Source organism: Halichondria panicea, chromosome 6 (genome assembly GCF_963675165.1).
Source record: "Halichondria panicea chromosome 6, odHalPani1.1, whole genome shotgun sequence".
Classification (NCBI taxonomy): domain Eukaryota; kingdom Metazoa; phylum Porifera; class Demospongiae; order Suberitida; family Halichondriidae; genus Halichondria; species Halichondria panicea.
Window position 1 is genome coordinate 561,942 of NC_087382.1, and position 15,694 is coordinate 577,635.

At 39.8% G+C, this 15,694-nt stretch overlaps 1 protein-coding gene and 3 long non-coding RNA genes across 5 annotated transcripts; 2 read left to right on the plus strand and 2 right to left on the minus strand.

The window, feature by feature from the left end:
- Positions 1–392: 392 nt before the first annotated feature.
- On the plus strand, positions 393–4,496 carry LOC135337165 (uncharacterized). Its single transcript, XM_064533065.1, has 6 exons — positions 393–428; positions 974–1,300; positions 1,367–1,519; positions 1,647–1,784; positions 1,912–1,986; positions 3,304–4,496. Exons 1-6 carry the CDS (start codon positions 393–395, stop codon positions 4,246–4,248), a joined length of 1,674 nt encoding a protein of 557 aa, XP_064389135.1. The 3' UTR covers positions 4,249–4,496.
- Positions 4,497–4,655: 159 nt separating this feature from the next.
- LOC135337675 (uncharacterized) lies at positions 4,656–5,387 on the plus strand. 2 transcript variants are annotated; one of them, XR_010395231.1, is made up of 5 exons: positions 4,656–4,733; positions 4,787–4,843; positions 4,897–4,942; positions 5,027–5,110; positions 5,171–5,387. It is a non-coding gene; the product is annotated as an uncharacterized LOC135337675 (long non-coding RNA). The 2 variants fall into 2 exon arrangements; XR_010395230.1 differs by having other exon boundaries at positions 5,027–5,387.
- Positions 5,388–6,306: 919 nt separating this feature from the next.
- Positions 6,307–8,702, minus strand: LOC135337692 (uncharacterized). The gene is made up of 5 exons (XR_010395250.1): positions 8,620–8,702; positions 7,186–8,550; positions 6,884–6,975; positions 6,616–6,822; positions 6,307–6,552 (listed from the first exon to the last, which is right to left on the minus strand). It is a non-coding gene; the product is annotated as an uncharacterized LOC135337692 (long non-coding RNA).
- A 2,528-nt stretch (positions 8,703–11,230) lies between these two features.
- LOC135337687 (uncharacterized) lies at positions 11,231–15,693 on the minus strand. Its single transcript, XR_010395246.1, has 5 exons — positions 15,430–15,693; positions 14,965–15,111; positions 14,179–14,235; positions 12,815–12,877; positions 11,231–11,447 (listed from the first exon to the last, which is right to left on the minus strand). It is a non-coding gene; the product is annotated as an uncharacterized LOC135337687 (long non-coding RNA).
- Between the last annotated feature and the right edge of the window lies 1 nt (position 15,694).

A 15,694-nucleotide genomic window follows, 5' to 3' on the forward strand; every position in this document is an offset into this window, starting at 1 on the left:
ATAATCTTCAATACACATGTATATGGTCTGTAGCCAAAGTGTAGGCCTATATGACAATTATAGTATACATCTATTGTTATTCTATAACCATAGCATTTATTGTCGTATTTTGTGGCTTACCAGGACCTCAAGAAAAAGAAATAAATTTGATTCTGCCAGGATCTGGATTCTCTCACTCGTGGGGATGAGCGCGCATGCGCATTGCATCCACATTGCATCCACATTGCATCCACAGTAATATATAAATAAGGGGTGTGTATGCAAAGGGATCAAATTCACAAATGGTTGCTTTAACAGCTCTTTTCTGACTCTTGTAGCTAACAAAAAGCTAGCGCTTTAGTGCAAGGCTAACTCATGTGTTGAATAGAAAGTTTGTGCGGACGGATGATACTATGAAAGATTCTGAAGAGACTTCAACAGCCGTCAATGTGAGTCAAAGTAGCCATAACTCGAGAAAGCTTTAGTTTGCTAATCCACGAATCAAAATCCTACAACGTCCTACACTGAATTGTTCATCCATCCTACCCCATGCATCCTTCTTCGTCCTACACTGGATTGTTCAGCCATCCTACCTTATCGCACCCTTATTATACATCCTACCCTGTAGCAATATATGAGATGATGTGGAGAGCACTCACCCCACTGATTGTTCATCCATCCTACCTTCTGCTCCCCCGTCCTACCACAACCTTCTTTGTTCAACACTGGATTGTTAATACTGGATTGCATGTTCAGCCATCCTACCTTATCGTACCCTATCATATATACATCCTACCACATCCTACAAAGAATTAGAACATCGCTAGAAGCCTGTTAGTTTTCGTCGCATTGCAACCGTTGAGCAGTTACAGCTGGAATACACACACACATACACACTCTTATGCGGCTACGCCTCGGGGCATAATGATTGTGACACATGTACACTTCATATATATACACGTACACTCAGTATTGACATGCTCTTCCACTCCAGGTGTTTCCAGGAGATCTCCTTGCCCCCACGTATAGCAACTCCAGCGACCCTGACCACCTCCTAGCTCGCTCAGAGTTTGAGCGTCGAGGTCCCTACACGGCTCTCCTTGAGAGGAATCTGGCGGGTGGACGTGAGCACCCTCTGTTTGGTCTGGTGAGGGAGTGTCTGACCAATACCCCAGAGAGAAGACCGACCACGGTTGAGCTCCTCTCGTCTCTGGAGGAGGTGGGGAGGGAGATGGACGGAGGACTGCTCCAGCTGGACATTGCACGAGTGAAGACTGCCAGGACCCTCAGGGCAAAGGAGAAGAGGATAGAGGCTCTACAGGTGAGTCCAGTCCAGTGAGCTAGTGGGTGCAAGGGTCTGACACTGCATGCTGTACTCTGTTCTCAGAGAGAGGTAGTTGAGAAGGACAAGATACTGGAGAGGAAAGATGAGCAATTAACTGAGAAAGATGCACTTTTAGTGGAAAAAGACAATCAACTTGAACAACAAAGATACCAGAAAGATGCACAAGTAGATACTCAGCTTGCTATACAGCAACAGGTGACTGGTCAGCAGAACGTTTACTGTATACAAGTTAACCATACATGTAGCCTCGATTCCAGACCGCACTGAGGCCTTGTGAAGGAGGCTACCATACATGTTGATTATCTTTATTCACTTCACACAGATATTGAATAATGTCTGTGCCACCAAAGATGGCATGATTGCTAACAAGGACAGACAACTCAGTGAACAAGAGTCAAGGATCACTGATCTCATTTCCCAGAGAGAGGCTGCTCTAGTTGAGAGGGACGCTCTCTTACAGGTATTATAGTAGTCACCATATGCACACACTCTTATACTCTAGTACAGTACATGAGTGTAGAATTGTCCACTGCTACAATAATAATATTCAAATCTGTGTTTTGATTTACCAACGTTCCCCTGCACAGGCACACAGGGAACAGATTGAGCACAAAGATGCTGAGCTGGTTAGGAGAGACGCCATCATTCAACAGCAGAGACAGGTGAGATAAAATGAACCAGTAAGCTTTGATCGGTTATATCATAGATAGTAGAGTGGAAACATCACAGGTGACCAATGTATTGCCCTAGAGAATTCTGACACTATGCGTGTTGCATTCCGCAAGTGTTGATTGCGATTGATTGCGAGCCAGATGCAAAGACAAAGGAGAATAAAGTGAAGAAAACTGCAGTAAGCACTGGCAAAGCTAGTCTGTATGTACATTATCCATAGTAAATGTATGGTTTACATCATTTACCTAATTTATTTGATCATCAGAGGTCCATGTAGCACTATTTTACATGTATTTAGCTGGGAAAATTGAAGGTATGAAACTTTGTGGGGGGATATCTTGAGCTAGGAAGTAGTCATGATTGCTTGAGAGTGATCACAGTGTAGAGGGAGCATTGAAATATGCCTTAGGCATAGCCAAGTTGAGCATTGTGCTGTTTATTGTTGAATATTAACATAGAAGTGTGAAAAGAAGAATTCAAAAGTACATTTGTTTGCGGGGGAGTTGCTGGTTAACAATAGATTGTACATCACTATTGTTTAGGTCTACATACTTACATATTGCCTAATGATCCCGATGTGCCTTATAGCTAACCTGTATAGTTTTTGAAATATGCTAATTCAAACTTACCCGTAAATTGGGTACTCAGAAGATTAGTTCTAGAGAACTGCCAAGACCCTTTGGAAAAGTTTGGCATGCCAATGACAGGGGGAAGGGACACATGATAACCCCACTTATTCATTACGATTGGTCAATTCTTTTGCAAAAGCTGTGTAGTGACCTGATGACGGAAATACGTACACCACTACCTAAACGTCAGACTTATGTTTTGTGTTTGTAAACATAATCATTTCTCCATGCATCCTTTGTGATTGTGTGAATCATAATGTTAAAAATAAGTATGCATCTATATGAACTGTGCCTAGTACTATATATATAGACTCTAGTTTTTTTGTGAGTACATGCCTTCAATGTTCTTTGAAGGTTTGTTGAGGACATGTAATTCTTCAATGCAACATGCAGAGAAAAGTCTCATTCTGATGTAAGAACAACAAACAAACAAACAAACTAGTTAAGATCTATGTATGTAGCTATGTTAGCTATATGTATGTAGCTACTATCCGGCCAGAGAAGCTATAACTATAGCTGTTCACTCTCTTTTGGCCCCAATTAAATTAACTTCCTGTCTATTTCCGGTGCGACACGCATGGGCCGCGTGAAATCCCTGTGTTTCCAATCCCTTCCCTCTACTATCTATGGTTATATTCTTAAGACACTATCCTATAATTACGCTCATTCATTATTCAGGGTCTCCCTTCCAGAGAGTTGCTCACTTTGAAATGGAGAAGAGGAAAAGACATGCCAATCAAGATGAGTGGCTCGATACAGAGTGTTGTTATCGGTGACACGGTGTATGTTGGTGGAGGGCTTGCAGTCAATGATCATGATATGTGTACAGTGATGAAGCTCGAGCAAGATCAATGGACCAAACTACCAGAGTACACTTCCTATTGGTTCGCTATGACATCACTCGCTAATCGACTAGTGCTGGTGGGAGGACGTGATCCAAAATCCTGCAATCAACTTTCTATCTTTGAGTCAGGGGAATGGGCTCATCCGTACCCACCAATGAACATTGCTCATTCTTCCTCAACAGCTGTCTCCTTCAACAACCACATCATTGTAGCTGGTGGGCGTGATGATAAAGACAAGCGTATCTCCTCTGTGGAGGTGTTGGATGTGGCATCAAGAAGATGGTACATTGCTCAGTCACTACCTCACCCACGATCAACACTGAAATCAACTCTCATAGGAAACACCCTCTACCTAATGAGAGGGAGCGATTACACTGAAAGGGCAACTAAGACAGTGCACCACGTCGACCTCAATGAACTGATTGCAAAGACCCTTTCCAACTTGGACACATCCACTCTCTGGCAGACCTTACAAGAAGTACCACTCAAGTTCTCAGCTCCTCTCAGTATTGGGAGGTCACGATTAGCCGTTGGTGGACGGGACGGCCGAGGCAGCCCAAGTTCATCGATCCACCTCTACCATCCTGACACCAGGAGGTGGGTGAAAGTGGGAGACCTGCCTACTGCACGATACAACTGCACATGCTCAGTACTTCCTAGTGAAGAGGTCATTGTAGCCGGAGGACATGCAAACACTGATTACATTGAAATTCACTGCAAAAAATTTTGTTTGAAACTACATTGCATAATCGTTTTAACATTATTCTTAAACAGTTGAATCAACTTAATATTTAGTAAAATAAAAAGACAACGTTAAAATAATCAGTATATGTGGTTTTAACTTAAAATATTGTAGAATCACACAATGTCTTTTATTTCTACAATAATTTACATAGAATCTATTATTGATATCTTAAATCAAACTAACAAACTCATTTTGATTAAATTATATTTGAAACTCTATCATGCAGCATGTTAGAATACAATATATAAATTTAGATTTAACAATAATAATATTAATTTTGTTCTAACACAGGCACACATATAATTATATACAATCAATATTTTTAACAATCCATTTATAATAGCATGAGTGATGTGAAATTATATACAGTCATGAACATTGTAAGCAAGTTTGCATAGAACCATAGATATTAGAGGACCTAGAGAAACTAAATGAAATTGTGGGCGTGGCTATGCTAAGTCTAAGATTGCGGGACATTTGCTGCTATAAATCTGACTGTGATGATACTTCTGTGAGAGGTGAGGGACAGACATGAAGTGTTCTCAACAGTATAATTATAAAACTTTAATAGGTATGACTGTGACTCGACTACACCAAGTGGATGATGATACTTCTAGTTCTGTGAGAGGTGAGGGACAGACATGAAATGTTCTCAACAGTATAATTATAAGGCTTTAATAGGTATGACTGTGACTACACCAAGTGGATGATGATACTTCTGTGAGAGGTGAGGGACAAACATAAAGTGTCTAGTTTTCTGGTGAACACTGTCACTGTCAATATACCTCTAAGCATATACTTTTTCCTACAGAAATTCCTTAAACTGGCAAGCTTGACATGCGAGAACAAACGAAACAAACAGACGAATGGATAGAAGTTGTTGGATATCCTCTCGGTGATTGATAATACACGGTAATAATTAATATCAATAACAATGATGTATTTACTATTATAGGTGGACTCTGCGTGGTCAAGAGTGATCGGTCTGCTATACTTGGAGTCCAGTATGTTACACCAAGGAGATTAACTATTCCTTGGGCTAATTAATTTAAAACTGTCCTTCTAATTTAACATTGTATACCATTGTCTCACTCAGTTGTCACGAACGTTTCCTATCACTATTTTTGTATTAACATGTTATTTATTGAATTGAATAATAATTGTTATACCGATTCATTTGTAAATCGTTGTTTTAGGAATTTATTTAGCTATAATGAGTCTTATTTATTATAATAAGTATTTTTTTAATGGTTGTTTTAATGTATGGCTTAAGTAGATTTGACAATAAAACACAACAGTTTTAACCTAGCAATAATTAGCCTCGTTCCCAGGCCTTACTTTTTCTTGCTGTTGTCACTGTTCATCCATAAATCACAAGAAAGACATAGTGAGGCAGCAAAGAAAGAAATGGGCGTACAGTTAAGAAAAGTAAGGCCTGGTTTGGGAAATCGCGTGATCCACAAGGATTTTTATGAACGTGGGCGATATGTAGCCCACAATCATGACATAAGGTATTCTCCCACGCATTCAGAGTTAATAAAACTGACTGAGCATGAGACAACCACCCAAGCTGTGCTGCAAGTCAGATCAGAGAACCAGCGTGGCCAGCTCTGGTGGCAGTAGCTACCTGCTATATGATAATGATGACTAAGCTATTCTTGATCTATACTAGCATGTAGAAAGACACAAGAAAAGGTAATAGTCTGATAGAATCTGAACACACAATCTAGACTAGTAGATCATCTAGCTAAGCCTAAGGTATATAGCTAGCTATAGTGCTTGCAAACTTTCAGTTCCAAGTCCATGTCCAGCTTGCTGCAGGCAAAGTTTTACGCTGTGACTATTCTTACGGCACTGTAAAGGCTGCTTACCTTGCTATTCTTACGGCATGGTGAACTTTCACCTCTGACCATAATAATAATTTATGCGCATGCGCTATAATAGATAGTTAATAATCAATACACATAAAAATTAAATATGACAGGATCTACAAAACCAGTGCTTGCTTTTAGGAGCGTTCTTCAATCCAACACACTTCAAGTGAAACCATCCAAGACAACTATATATCACAGCCAATGCTTTCACTTGTAGATAAATCAATGCAGCATATTGAGCAAGTCCAATTCCCATGAACAAGCAAAGTATCTATGCTATTTTGAAGTAAACTCCAGCCGTCAAAAGTGAAGAATTTTTTGATTTGAGCAATGCAAACATTGTCATCCAAGCATTTTCTGGGTATTTTCTCGGGGCAACATTCCATTTCGTGTTCTTCAATAAGGTCCCCACCTCTCACTGCCCGTTCAGTGACTTCTTCATCGACAAACCAGTTGAGCATAACTACAGAACGAGAAGGGAAGACTGTATAAATAACACAGAATCTGGAATAAAGGAAGTACACACCTTTTGTCTTCTCCCATTCTGATTTTAGTACAAATGCCTTCGGTTTGGAAGAAGCTTTTCCCTTCTTTTTAGGAAGGCCAATCACTGTTATTCCAGCACCTTTTGGTCGACCTCGTTTCTTGATTGCAGGCGGCATTTTTATCGCAAAAGTATTATCTTGAATGGTAGACAATGGCTGTCGAGAATCAGGTGCTTTCTGTAACAGATCTATAATTATACATGGTGAGTGTGGGTGATGCAACACACGTTACAACAACGAAAAACGTACCAACTGTGTCTTATCTGTCAGGATGGGAGGTGGGATTTTAATATGATCAGAAACAGAATTGTCACTGTCGCTTGATACATCCTCACCAGTGTCTAGTAAGAAAAAAGGAACGAGAAATGCCCATACATTATAGGTTATGACATAATCATTAATTTTTCAGATTTCTAGAGCGCCCCCCCTCTGTATAAAACCCTGTAAGATGTCTACTACTAATGCCGAACTACATACAAAAATTTGGCAAATAATATTGACAAAACACTTGCAATAATAAAATGCGTAACAGTCTCATACTGAAATTATACCTGCTGCTTCTCCAACGACAACCTTTTTGCCTTTTTCCCAGAGATGCGCTATTGATTGCAGGACTTCTATTCCTTCATTGAAGTCGTGCATACCAAAAGTAGAGAGCTGCTGGCATAAGCGTTGGCCTATATTGAAAGATTTTCTGTATTTTTGCTGCTCAGAGAGCACTGCTCTTGCCGGTTCTAATGTAGAGATTTGAATCGTATCATCAATATGACTTTCCACATCACAATCACTCATATCAGTTGGTACATATGCCCGATGATGACTCGTAAAATGTTTTTGCGTCCACCTTTCAGCACAGAGATTCCTCATACTCAGATAGAGACTGGGATGTGCGCACTGCAAAGATATGCTTGCATGGCAGTTTCATAGCAGAAACAAAGCCGCAGGGACAAGAGTCAATAGTAGTTGTTATAGATCGGCCTTGAGATCGCAATACACACGATTTTTCATCAATTTGTTGAATAATCTGTACTTTACTGACGTTTTCTAGTTGGTCTTTTACAAATTCAAAGGAGTATGGTGTCAAAAAAGACATATACCGTCCAAATGATGTATCAGAGTCATGTAATGATACACGTCTTTTCATTACTATTTCAAGTGCTCTATGATCACGCTCAATTCTCAGAGTGTTCAAACACTTCATCAAATCTTGGAAAAACTGAGTAACTCCTGAATACCGAGAAATTACAGACTTTAATTTCTGATTGATGCTTTCAACTCTATTATTGGTGCGATTCATAAAGTTGCAAGTTGCATTTTTCAAACCGTCCACCCATTCATGGCGAATGCTATGCCAATTATTTTCAAAGTACTCCACAAGTCGTTGTGGTCCATTCTTTAACTATCAAAGAGCTTACTATACTCTTCTTCGTCTCTTGCATACACCATTTTCAACAATATTTCCAAGCACATACTCCTTTCTCCCTGTGATATGCCAAGCTTTTCGCAGAATACCTCTCTTTTCATAGTGCGCAGAGTATGAAATAAGCAAATCAAAAGCTTGGACTGTGGAAATTGTTCGCCTAAAACAGTTCTCTCAGTCATATCTTTGTCGGACATAATACATTTCGTTGAAATCCAATCTGAATTATACTTCTTGAATTCTTCAACAAGTTTTGTAATAGTTTCTTTATCTTCAAATTGTGTCAGCCACAGACATACAGTCTCACTCTCACCATTCCCATCGACTACCATTAAAACGTACAAAGGCATAATTATGCAGATCGTTTAGTTTGTACGTAGCATCAATCAAGAGGAGTTCAGGATAAGAAGCAAATATATATTTTTCATTTCAGGTGTCTGAAAGTATATAGCCTTTAACATACTCTCTTCGTCAACAAATGCAGTAACAGTTGAATCTACAACCGAAAAAAGAAAAACGTGATCACATTCAACACATTATTAAGTTATGATTATTTAAAGCTCACCTTTAATGCTTTTCATTTCTTCTACTAGCTCACGAAAATCATTCCGAAACTTTGGTACATTTCTCGCTGCAATATTATGAAGATCTTTGAGTGTCACTGTTTTACCAGTTGTACTCGATTCTGAAGAAGCTTTTTGTTAGCTCTGAGTTTGAGGAGTTTTACTGCTTCATCCTTTGTTTCAGAATCCAGGCGCCGTTGCTTTGGCATATGACGAAATATTTCCTACATGGATTAAGGTGCTAGCTAAGTATAATATAAGTGTAATTAAGACGTATACTGTGCATGAACACTTAAGCAGACATGTTTCTGATTCAACCCCACTTGCTTACCTCAGACAAATCATGATTATGCTCTCCACGAATTTCTTTGATGTGTAACTTTTCTCCATCCAGTGTTGTCTTAATCTTAATCACAAATGGGCAATCCTTTAAAAATGTCCTGTGATTTGGTATACGTTAACAAGTACTATCGTAATTATTATCGCGAATAATTATACGCCTATTGCACACCATGCATGCAATGATGCACATCCAGTACACGAGGTCATGGACGTCATAATTATAGTCACTGTCAGCGCATTGATAGCTGATAATGCAGAGAGTATTAATAAGCTAGAACTATAGTCTACTGGTACAGTACACTACACAAAATTAATAGCACAGTCAGAATTCTTACTTTTGGCACAGCCTCTTCTGTGTAGATTGGGACTTATATTCTCTGCCTCCATGTACACATGCATAATCAATTTCTGAATACTTTAGTTTGTCGATAAAAGTTCTCTTTGGAGCCCTTCTTCTAGCTGCTTCAATACTCCTAGAGCTTCTTGAGTAACAAAATTAACCTCTTCACACTTCTTAATAATTTCGGCCAGTTCCTCGAAAGAGCAGAACTCCTGGCCATTCTCAGGGGCGTTTCTAGAGATTGAAGCAGGAGGGTGCTCAAAAGTACAGAAAAAAAAAATGGAGCCGCGCGCATAGCGCGCGCGATTTTACACCCCCGCATTTATTGCGGCGTATCTTTCATACATCCAGCTCCTCCCCCATGCAGCCTTGCAGCAAAAAAGTACAGCACACTGCCCAAGAAAAGAGCGGCTCCTACTATTCTCCTCTAGAGCTTCTCTCTTCCATTCTAGTTCTGTTACTATGTTACTAGACAAAGCATCTAGCTACAATAATTTTTCTGTGTATCTTCTTGTAAATGACAATACAATGTATAATGTTGTAGTTTGTAGCCCAGAGTAATCTATAGTACCGGTACTATAGCTCATAGTTCCCTGCTAAATACACTCAAATGGGATCTAATGCATGCATAGCGTGATAATAAGACATAATTATGAGTCAGTCATCTTGTAGGATCTCCATGCACTATTCTTCTGGGGTACATCCTAGCAAACTGGTCAATCACAATGGGGATGTCCAGTCATTCTAGTGTTAGTCATTGCTTCTCAGTATCTCTCAGTGGAGCAAGAGTTGACTGGGATAGTGCAGAGGATCTTATGCATGCAATGGCAATACTGATTGCACATGCTCAATTGGGCGTGGTCATGACTTGTAATCGTTGTGTCAATGAGATAGAGCTGCACAGTTAGCTAGCTAGCTACTGAGTGATACGATTAGTTTCATGGTTGTCTGGGAGGACAGGGGGGTGCTCAAGCCCCCAAAGAGCCCCCCATTGTACACGCCACTGATTCTGTAGATGGAGCAAGTCTAGCGCCATATTGATTATACCCGGGTAACTTGCTACAGGAAGTTGCTAGCCTCTATCCCAGGCCGGCCTTGAATCGAGGCTATAGGAAGTTGCCAGAGCCAGAGGTGAAAGTTCACTATGCCGTAAATATAGCAAGGTACGTAAGCAGCCTTTACAGTGCCGTAAGAATAGTCACAGCGAAAGTTTTATTAGTCATAGATATCTGCGTGGGCAGTCCAACATCTCTAGCTCAGTATGCCCACGCTCATTTTCACCCTTCTACCACCCTTCTACCCTCACGCGACTTCCCGATACAGGCTCTCCTAACTCTACGTCTATTTCTTTCTTTATTCCTCCAATTAATACCGTATTTTATCTCATTGAACGATTAAGACAGTATTTTATCTTATTGAACGATTGTGATAAAGAACAGAAAAAGGAGAGCCTGTGTAGAGGCTAGCAATAATAATGTTAAAAAACTACATTTATACATTAATACTTATAAGTATTTTTAAATAGTTGTTATAATTATTACATAAAAGTTGAATTGACGCTTTTTGTACTTCGTTAAAGCTACATTAATAAATGTCACCTCAGTTTCAATTGTTTTGACCATTAAAAAAATTGTTAAATTGATTAATTTTTTTTGTAGTGAACTGTGAACTTTTTGTTAATAAGTTAATTGATTAGATTATATTATAGTTCCGCCTTAAATTATTATGATAACATTGCCAAAATACCGGTATATAAATTATATATATATTCGTGGTATATATAATTATACCCAAAATAGTCAAGAATTATGGCATGAACATAACTACATCGACAAAATATAATTCCTACCATGGGGTGTTTAAACGAGATGGGCATTTAATCAAGTAAATACGGTATACATACGTATATGAATAACAATTAACAATCGTGATATGTTGCAACAGAATTTCATTGTTTGTTAGGATTGCGTAGTTAATCAAATTGTACAAAATAATCAATGGCACGAGTTCGTACAAATATTACATTATGAGAATATAGACCACAAAAAGAGACAAAATGTGCGACAGTCTCAAAACAAGTTCAGGTCCTTGGTTGGGGACTTTTATGCTTGCAGAGCGGAAGCTGAGGACTCGACAGTTGCCTTGTCTCTGTGTGGCAGGGGAGTGAGGGTGTGTGAGGGTGAGGGTGTGTGTGTGTGTGTGTGTGTGTGCAGGAGGAGTGAGGGGGCATGTGTGTGCAGAGAGAGGAGGGTAACTACGTCTATTTGTGTTGAGTTTGACCTTCTATTAACTTTGTCATACTTCACTGAAATTCAAAGTTTCATATGGATTCCTTCTTAAAAGCACTTCTTATCTATATGCTGTAGAGCTGGTAAGCTCCAACTAGTTAAAAGTTAGCATTTTTATGCCTCGAGGCGTAGCCGCACAAGGGATACGGTAAAGCTGACTGTGTGTGTGTCTGTCTGTCTGTCTGTGTGTGTGTGTGTGTATTCCAGCTATAACTGCTCAACGGTTACAATGCGACGAAAACTAACAGCTTCTATAGGCTTCTAGCCACGTTCTCTTGGATTTTGATTCGTGGATTAGCAAACTAAAGCTTCTTTCTCGAGTTATGGCTAGTTTGACTCACATTGAAGGCTGTTGCAGTCTCTTCAGAATCTTTTATAGCATCATCTGTCCGCACAAACTTTCTATTCAACATATGAGTTAGCCTTGCACTAAAGCGCTAGCTTTTTGTTAGCTACAATACTCAGAAAATATCTGTTAAAACAGCTAGCTAGCAGTAGCCATTTGTGAAATTGATCTCTTTGGACACACCCTTTAATTATTCCTGTGGATGTAATGCGCATGCGCGCTCATTCCCCATGTGTGAGAAAATAATATCCAAGATCCAGATCCAGATCCTCCTGGCAGAATCATCTTTGTCTTGAGGGCCTGGTAAGCCACAAAACACTACCATATAACAATATAGATAACAATATGCATGTACACAGGTCTTTTCTTCTTAGATATTATATACACTGAACTACAGATCCTGGAAGAATCAATTTTCTTCTTTCTTGATGTCCTGGTAAGCCACATAATACAATAAATAACAACTTACAATAGATGCATGTAAATAAGTCTTTTCTTCTCAGTGACTTTATATAGATAAGCTAACTTTAATATAAAATTCATTATAGATAACACTCTAATACTTTTGAGCGAAAGCAAAAACATGGCGAGAGGCATTAGCACAGCACCAGCTTGAACACTAGTCCATGTAGAAATCCCGGCATATTTGTCCACCACATAAAGCATAAATGAAGCCATAATTGACCACATAACTTCCGGGGCCAAACTCAGACTTTAATGCCCAATAATACATGTATTTATGACCATGAATTAGAGAAATGGAAGGAATACATATAACCAAAACCTCTTAATGGTGCTTCTGCCCAATGTTTGAAGTACACCTATCCCACAGGAGCAGCCATTCCCCTAAAGACAGATCACAATAGATAAAAGCCACTCACAATTCAAGTTCCCTAACTTGAGCCAGGAGATGGTCCATTTCCAGAGACAATTCACTCCTAAAGCTGGAGAAAAATTATAGACAGTGAGATACAACATGTACCAACACCACTGTGACTGACTATAGGATTGCTATAACACGCCCACACACTGGTCGGTGGTTGGCTCTAGACCAAAATAACCATCAGTACTACATACACGTAAACAGAGGCAAATTTGTGTATTGTATGTATAGCACGGGCACGAGGGATTGTATGGTGTATATTGTACTGAAGCACGAGGGCTGAGTGCAATATACACCATGCATCCCGAGTGCATGTGTTTAGTTTATATCCCTAGCAACACAAAATACACCACAGCTTCTACACAAATTACTAGTCCCAGCTACTTGCATCTCCACTCAAAGATACCATCTGACCATTCAAGGTTGCTGTCGATCATTGGCATGACGAGGCTTGACTCACAAAACGTTGGGCTCCTCGCTCGATGCTAGACAAGAGTAAAGCAGCCCCACCCCCCACAACGCTGCAAAACAGCCCTAACCCCAAAGGCAAAGCTGCAGAGCAACTCAAGCAGCCCCACTTCAAACTCTGCTGCAAAAAATCCACTCCCCAACTCTGACGATGCCTCTAACCAGTGACCGTGTCCTAGGACTATGTTCAAGCAGACAGAAAAAAATGGACAAACCTACATATGATTATTTATACTGTAAGCCTGTGCTACACGGCATTTAGTTTTTTGTAAAAATGCCATGCATATCATTAAATCCCTCAAGGCTTTGTGGCCAGTGTATAGAATATGAGATTCAGTGCATTATGCTGCATATTGCACATAGCAACAGCATAGCAACGGGATATAAAATATTTGTATGGTATTAATTGAGGATTGCCATCACTTCCAAAATTCTGGCAAATCTACTGCTATAAATACAGGCCAATGCAATGTACACAGGGTGTCATACAGGATTTGGGGGAAATAAAGCATGCTTCTGAAAAGTAACCAGACATTTTGCTAAAAAACTGTTATTTCAATACCCTGTTACCATATAGCAAGAAATTTCTGCGGCCCAAAACTTCTGCGAATTCTGCGAATGAATGAGCAAACGCATGCAGTCCTCAAATGCTTATTAACCACGCCTAATTTAACAGTTGAAAGTTTAATTCGCAGAAATATTATCCGCAGACTGAAGGTATTTTTACAGCTATTCCTAGGCCGCAGAAATTTCTAGCTATACGGTAGTACGTATAGACACTCAATCAATACAACTAGTAGCTAGAGCAAATTTTAGGAGGGTGGGAATTGGAGCTAGAGGAGGGGATATCCCCCTTCCCCCCCACCCCTCTACAAAATAGATAAAGTCACTCACAATTCAAGTTCCCTCACTTGAGCCAGGAGATGGTACATTTCCAGAGACAATTCACTCCTAAAAGATGGAGGATATAGACAGTGAGATACATTGTACATGTACCAACACCACTGTGTCTGACTATAGAATTGCTATAACACGCCCACACACTGATCGGTGGTGTTTGGTACTAACCACCTCTAGACCAAAATAACCACCTCTTAGGCTAGTTACTACACACACGCAAACAAGAGGCATATGTGTGTGTTGAATTGAGATTGAGAGGATTGAAGATAACCATCACTTCCAACATTCTGGTCACATCCACTGCTACAATACAAGCCAATGCAATGTCTACAGAACCATCTAGAGTTTAGGGAAGTAACAGAAAGAGTGTGCTATTTGGTGCTATTGGTTGATAAGCACCACTCACTGATGAGCTTAGGTCCAGCTCCTGTCTCTTGTTACTCTGTGTTTAGCAATCAGCTCTAGCAGTAGTATCTATCCTACAGCAGCTAGGTCTCCAAACTGATTTATGTTGTGTCCTCTAACAATGCTGTCAAAAGTGAAGGTAAGCTCAGCAGCTGCAAAAGAGCCATTGAGCACAAGTTCTGCGTTTCACTTGCTTTCTAAATGACAGACACTAAAAGCTTTCTTATTAGGCACTCTTCAATTATAAGCGCTTATATTGTTCCTGGGATTATAGGCACCTCCGCTTAATAACACACGTCTACGTGTATACAAGTCAACAAAGCTCTCAGAAAGAGACCTACAATGTATATAGTTGTCTGACATGCTATCACTCACTTTTCCAGCATAAGTTTCTTATTGTCTATAATGATCTGATCCACTCCGGGTGTGTTGCTACCGCTGGTTGCTAGGTGGAGGTCCGCTAGTAAGCCTTCCTCGTTGGGGTCAAAGTTCACCTCACCTGGTTGGTACAAATCCTCAGGTCTGGTAGGGAGGGAAATACATGAACAGTAATAGTGTACGTGAATTCTGGCTAAAGCAATAATATTATTATAACTCTACAAACACAAACACATCTTCAAAAGTATACATGTAGCAAAGGCAATGGCTATAATAGTTTCAAGCAACTTCACCATAACACAAGCACTGGCAAAGGTGAAATACTCGTGTCATTAGAGGCCATAACAGTGCTTGTAATACATGCACTCACGCACTCTTTAACATCATAACAATTTCAAACACATTTCTACTATTCCGGACCATCCAAACAAATCAAAGCGCCCCATACAGCCCCATACATACAGTGTACATGTTGGCAGTACGTATATCCTGATTGGCCAAGAATTCGATCTCCTCAGCAATGGTCTCTCTCCATGGTCTTGGCTATGTCACTGTGGTCCACCATAGGACTAGACAAAGCTTCCACCAAATACAGGTAATAGTTTGGCCACTTTCTCCATGCTTCAAAAGAGACAGACTACACTTTCTTGACTGTTCTGGAATTAACTCTGGTCTTGACTCTAGTTCTCAAAAGCACGTTGTTTGCTGATTCAGCAATATTTTTGAA

Bases quoted from the DNA above. Each gene is read 5' to 3' on its own strand.
- LOC135337165 (XM_064533065.1), top strand. From the start codon at position 393: ATGAAAGATTCTGAAGAGACTTCAACAGCCGTCAAT. The intron at 1,301-1,366 runs GTGAGTCCAGTC...CTCTGTTCTCAG, and splicing joins AGAGGATAGAGGCTCTACAG to AGAGAGGTAGTTGAGAAGGA. The intron at 1,785-1,911 runs GTATTATAGTAG...TCCCCTGCACAG, and splicing joins AGAGGGACGCTCTCTTACAG to GCACACAGGGAACAGATTGA.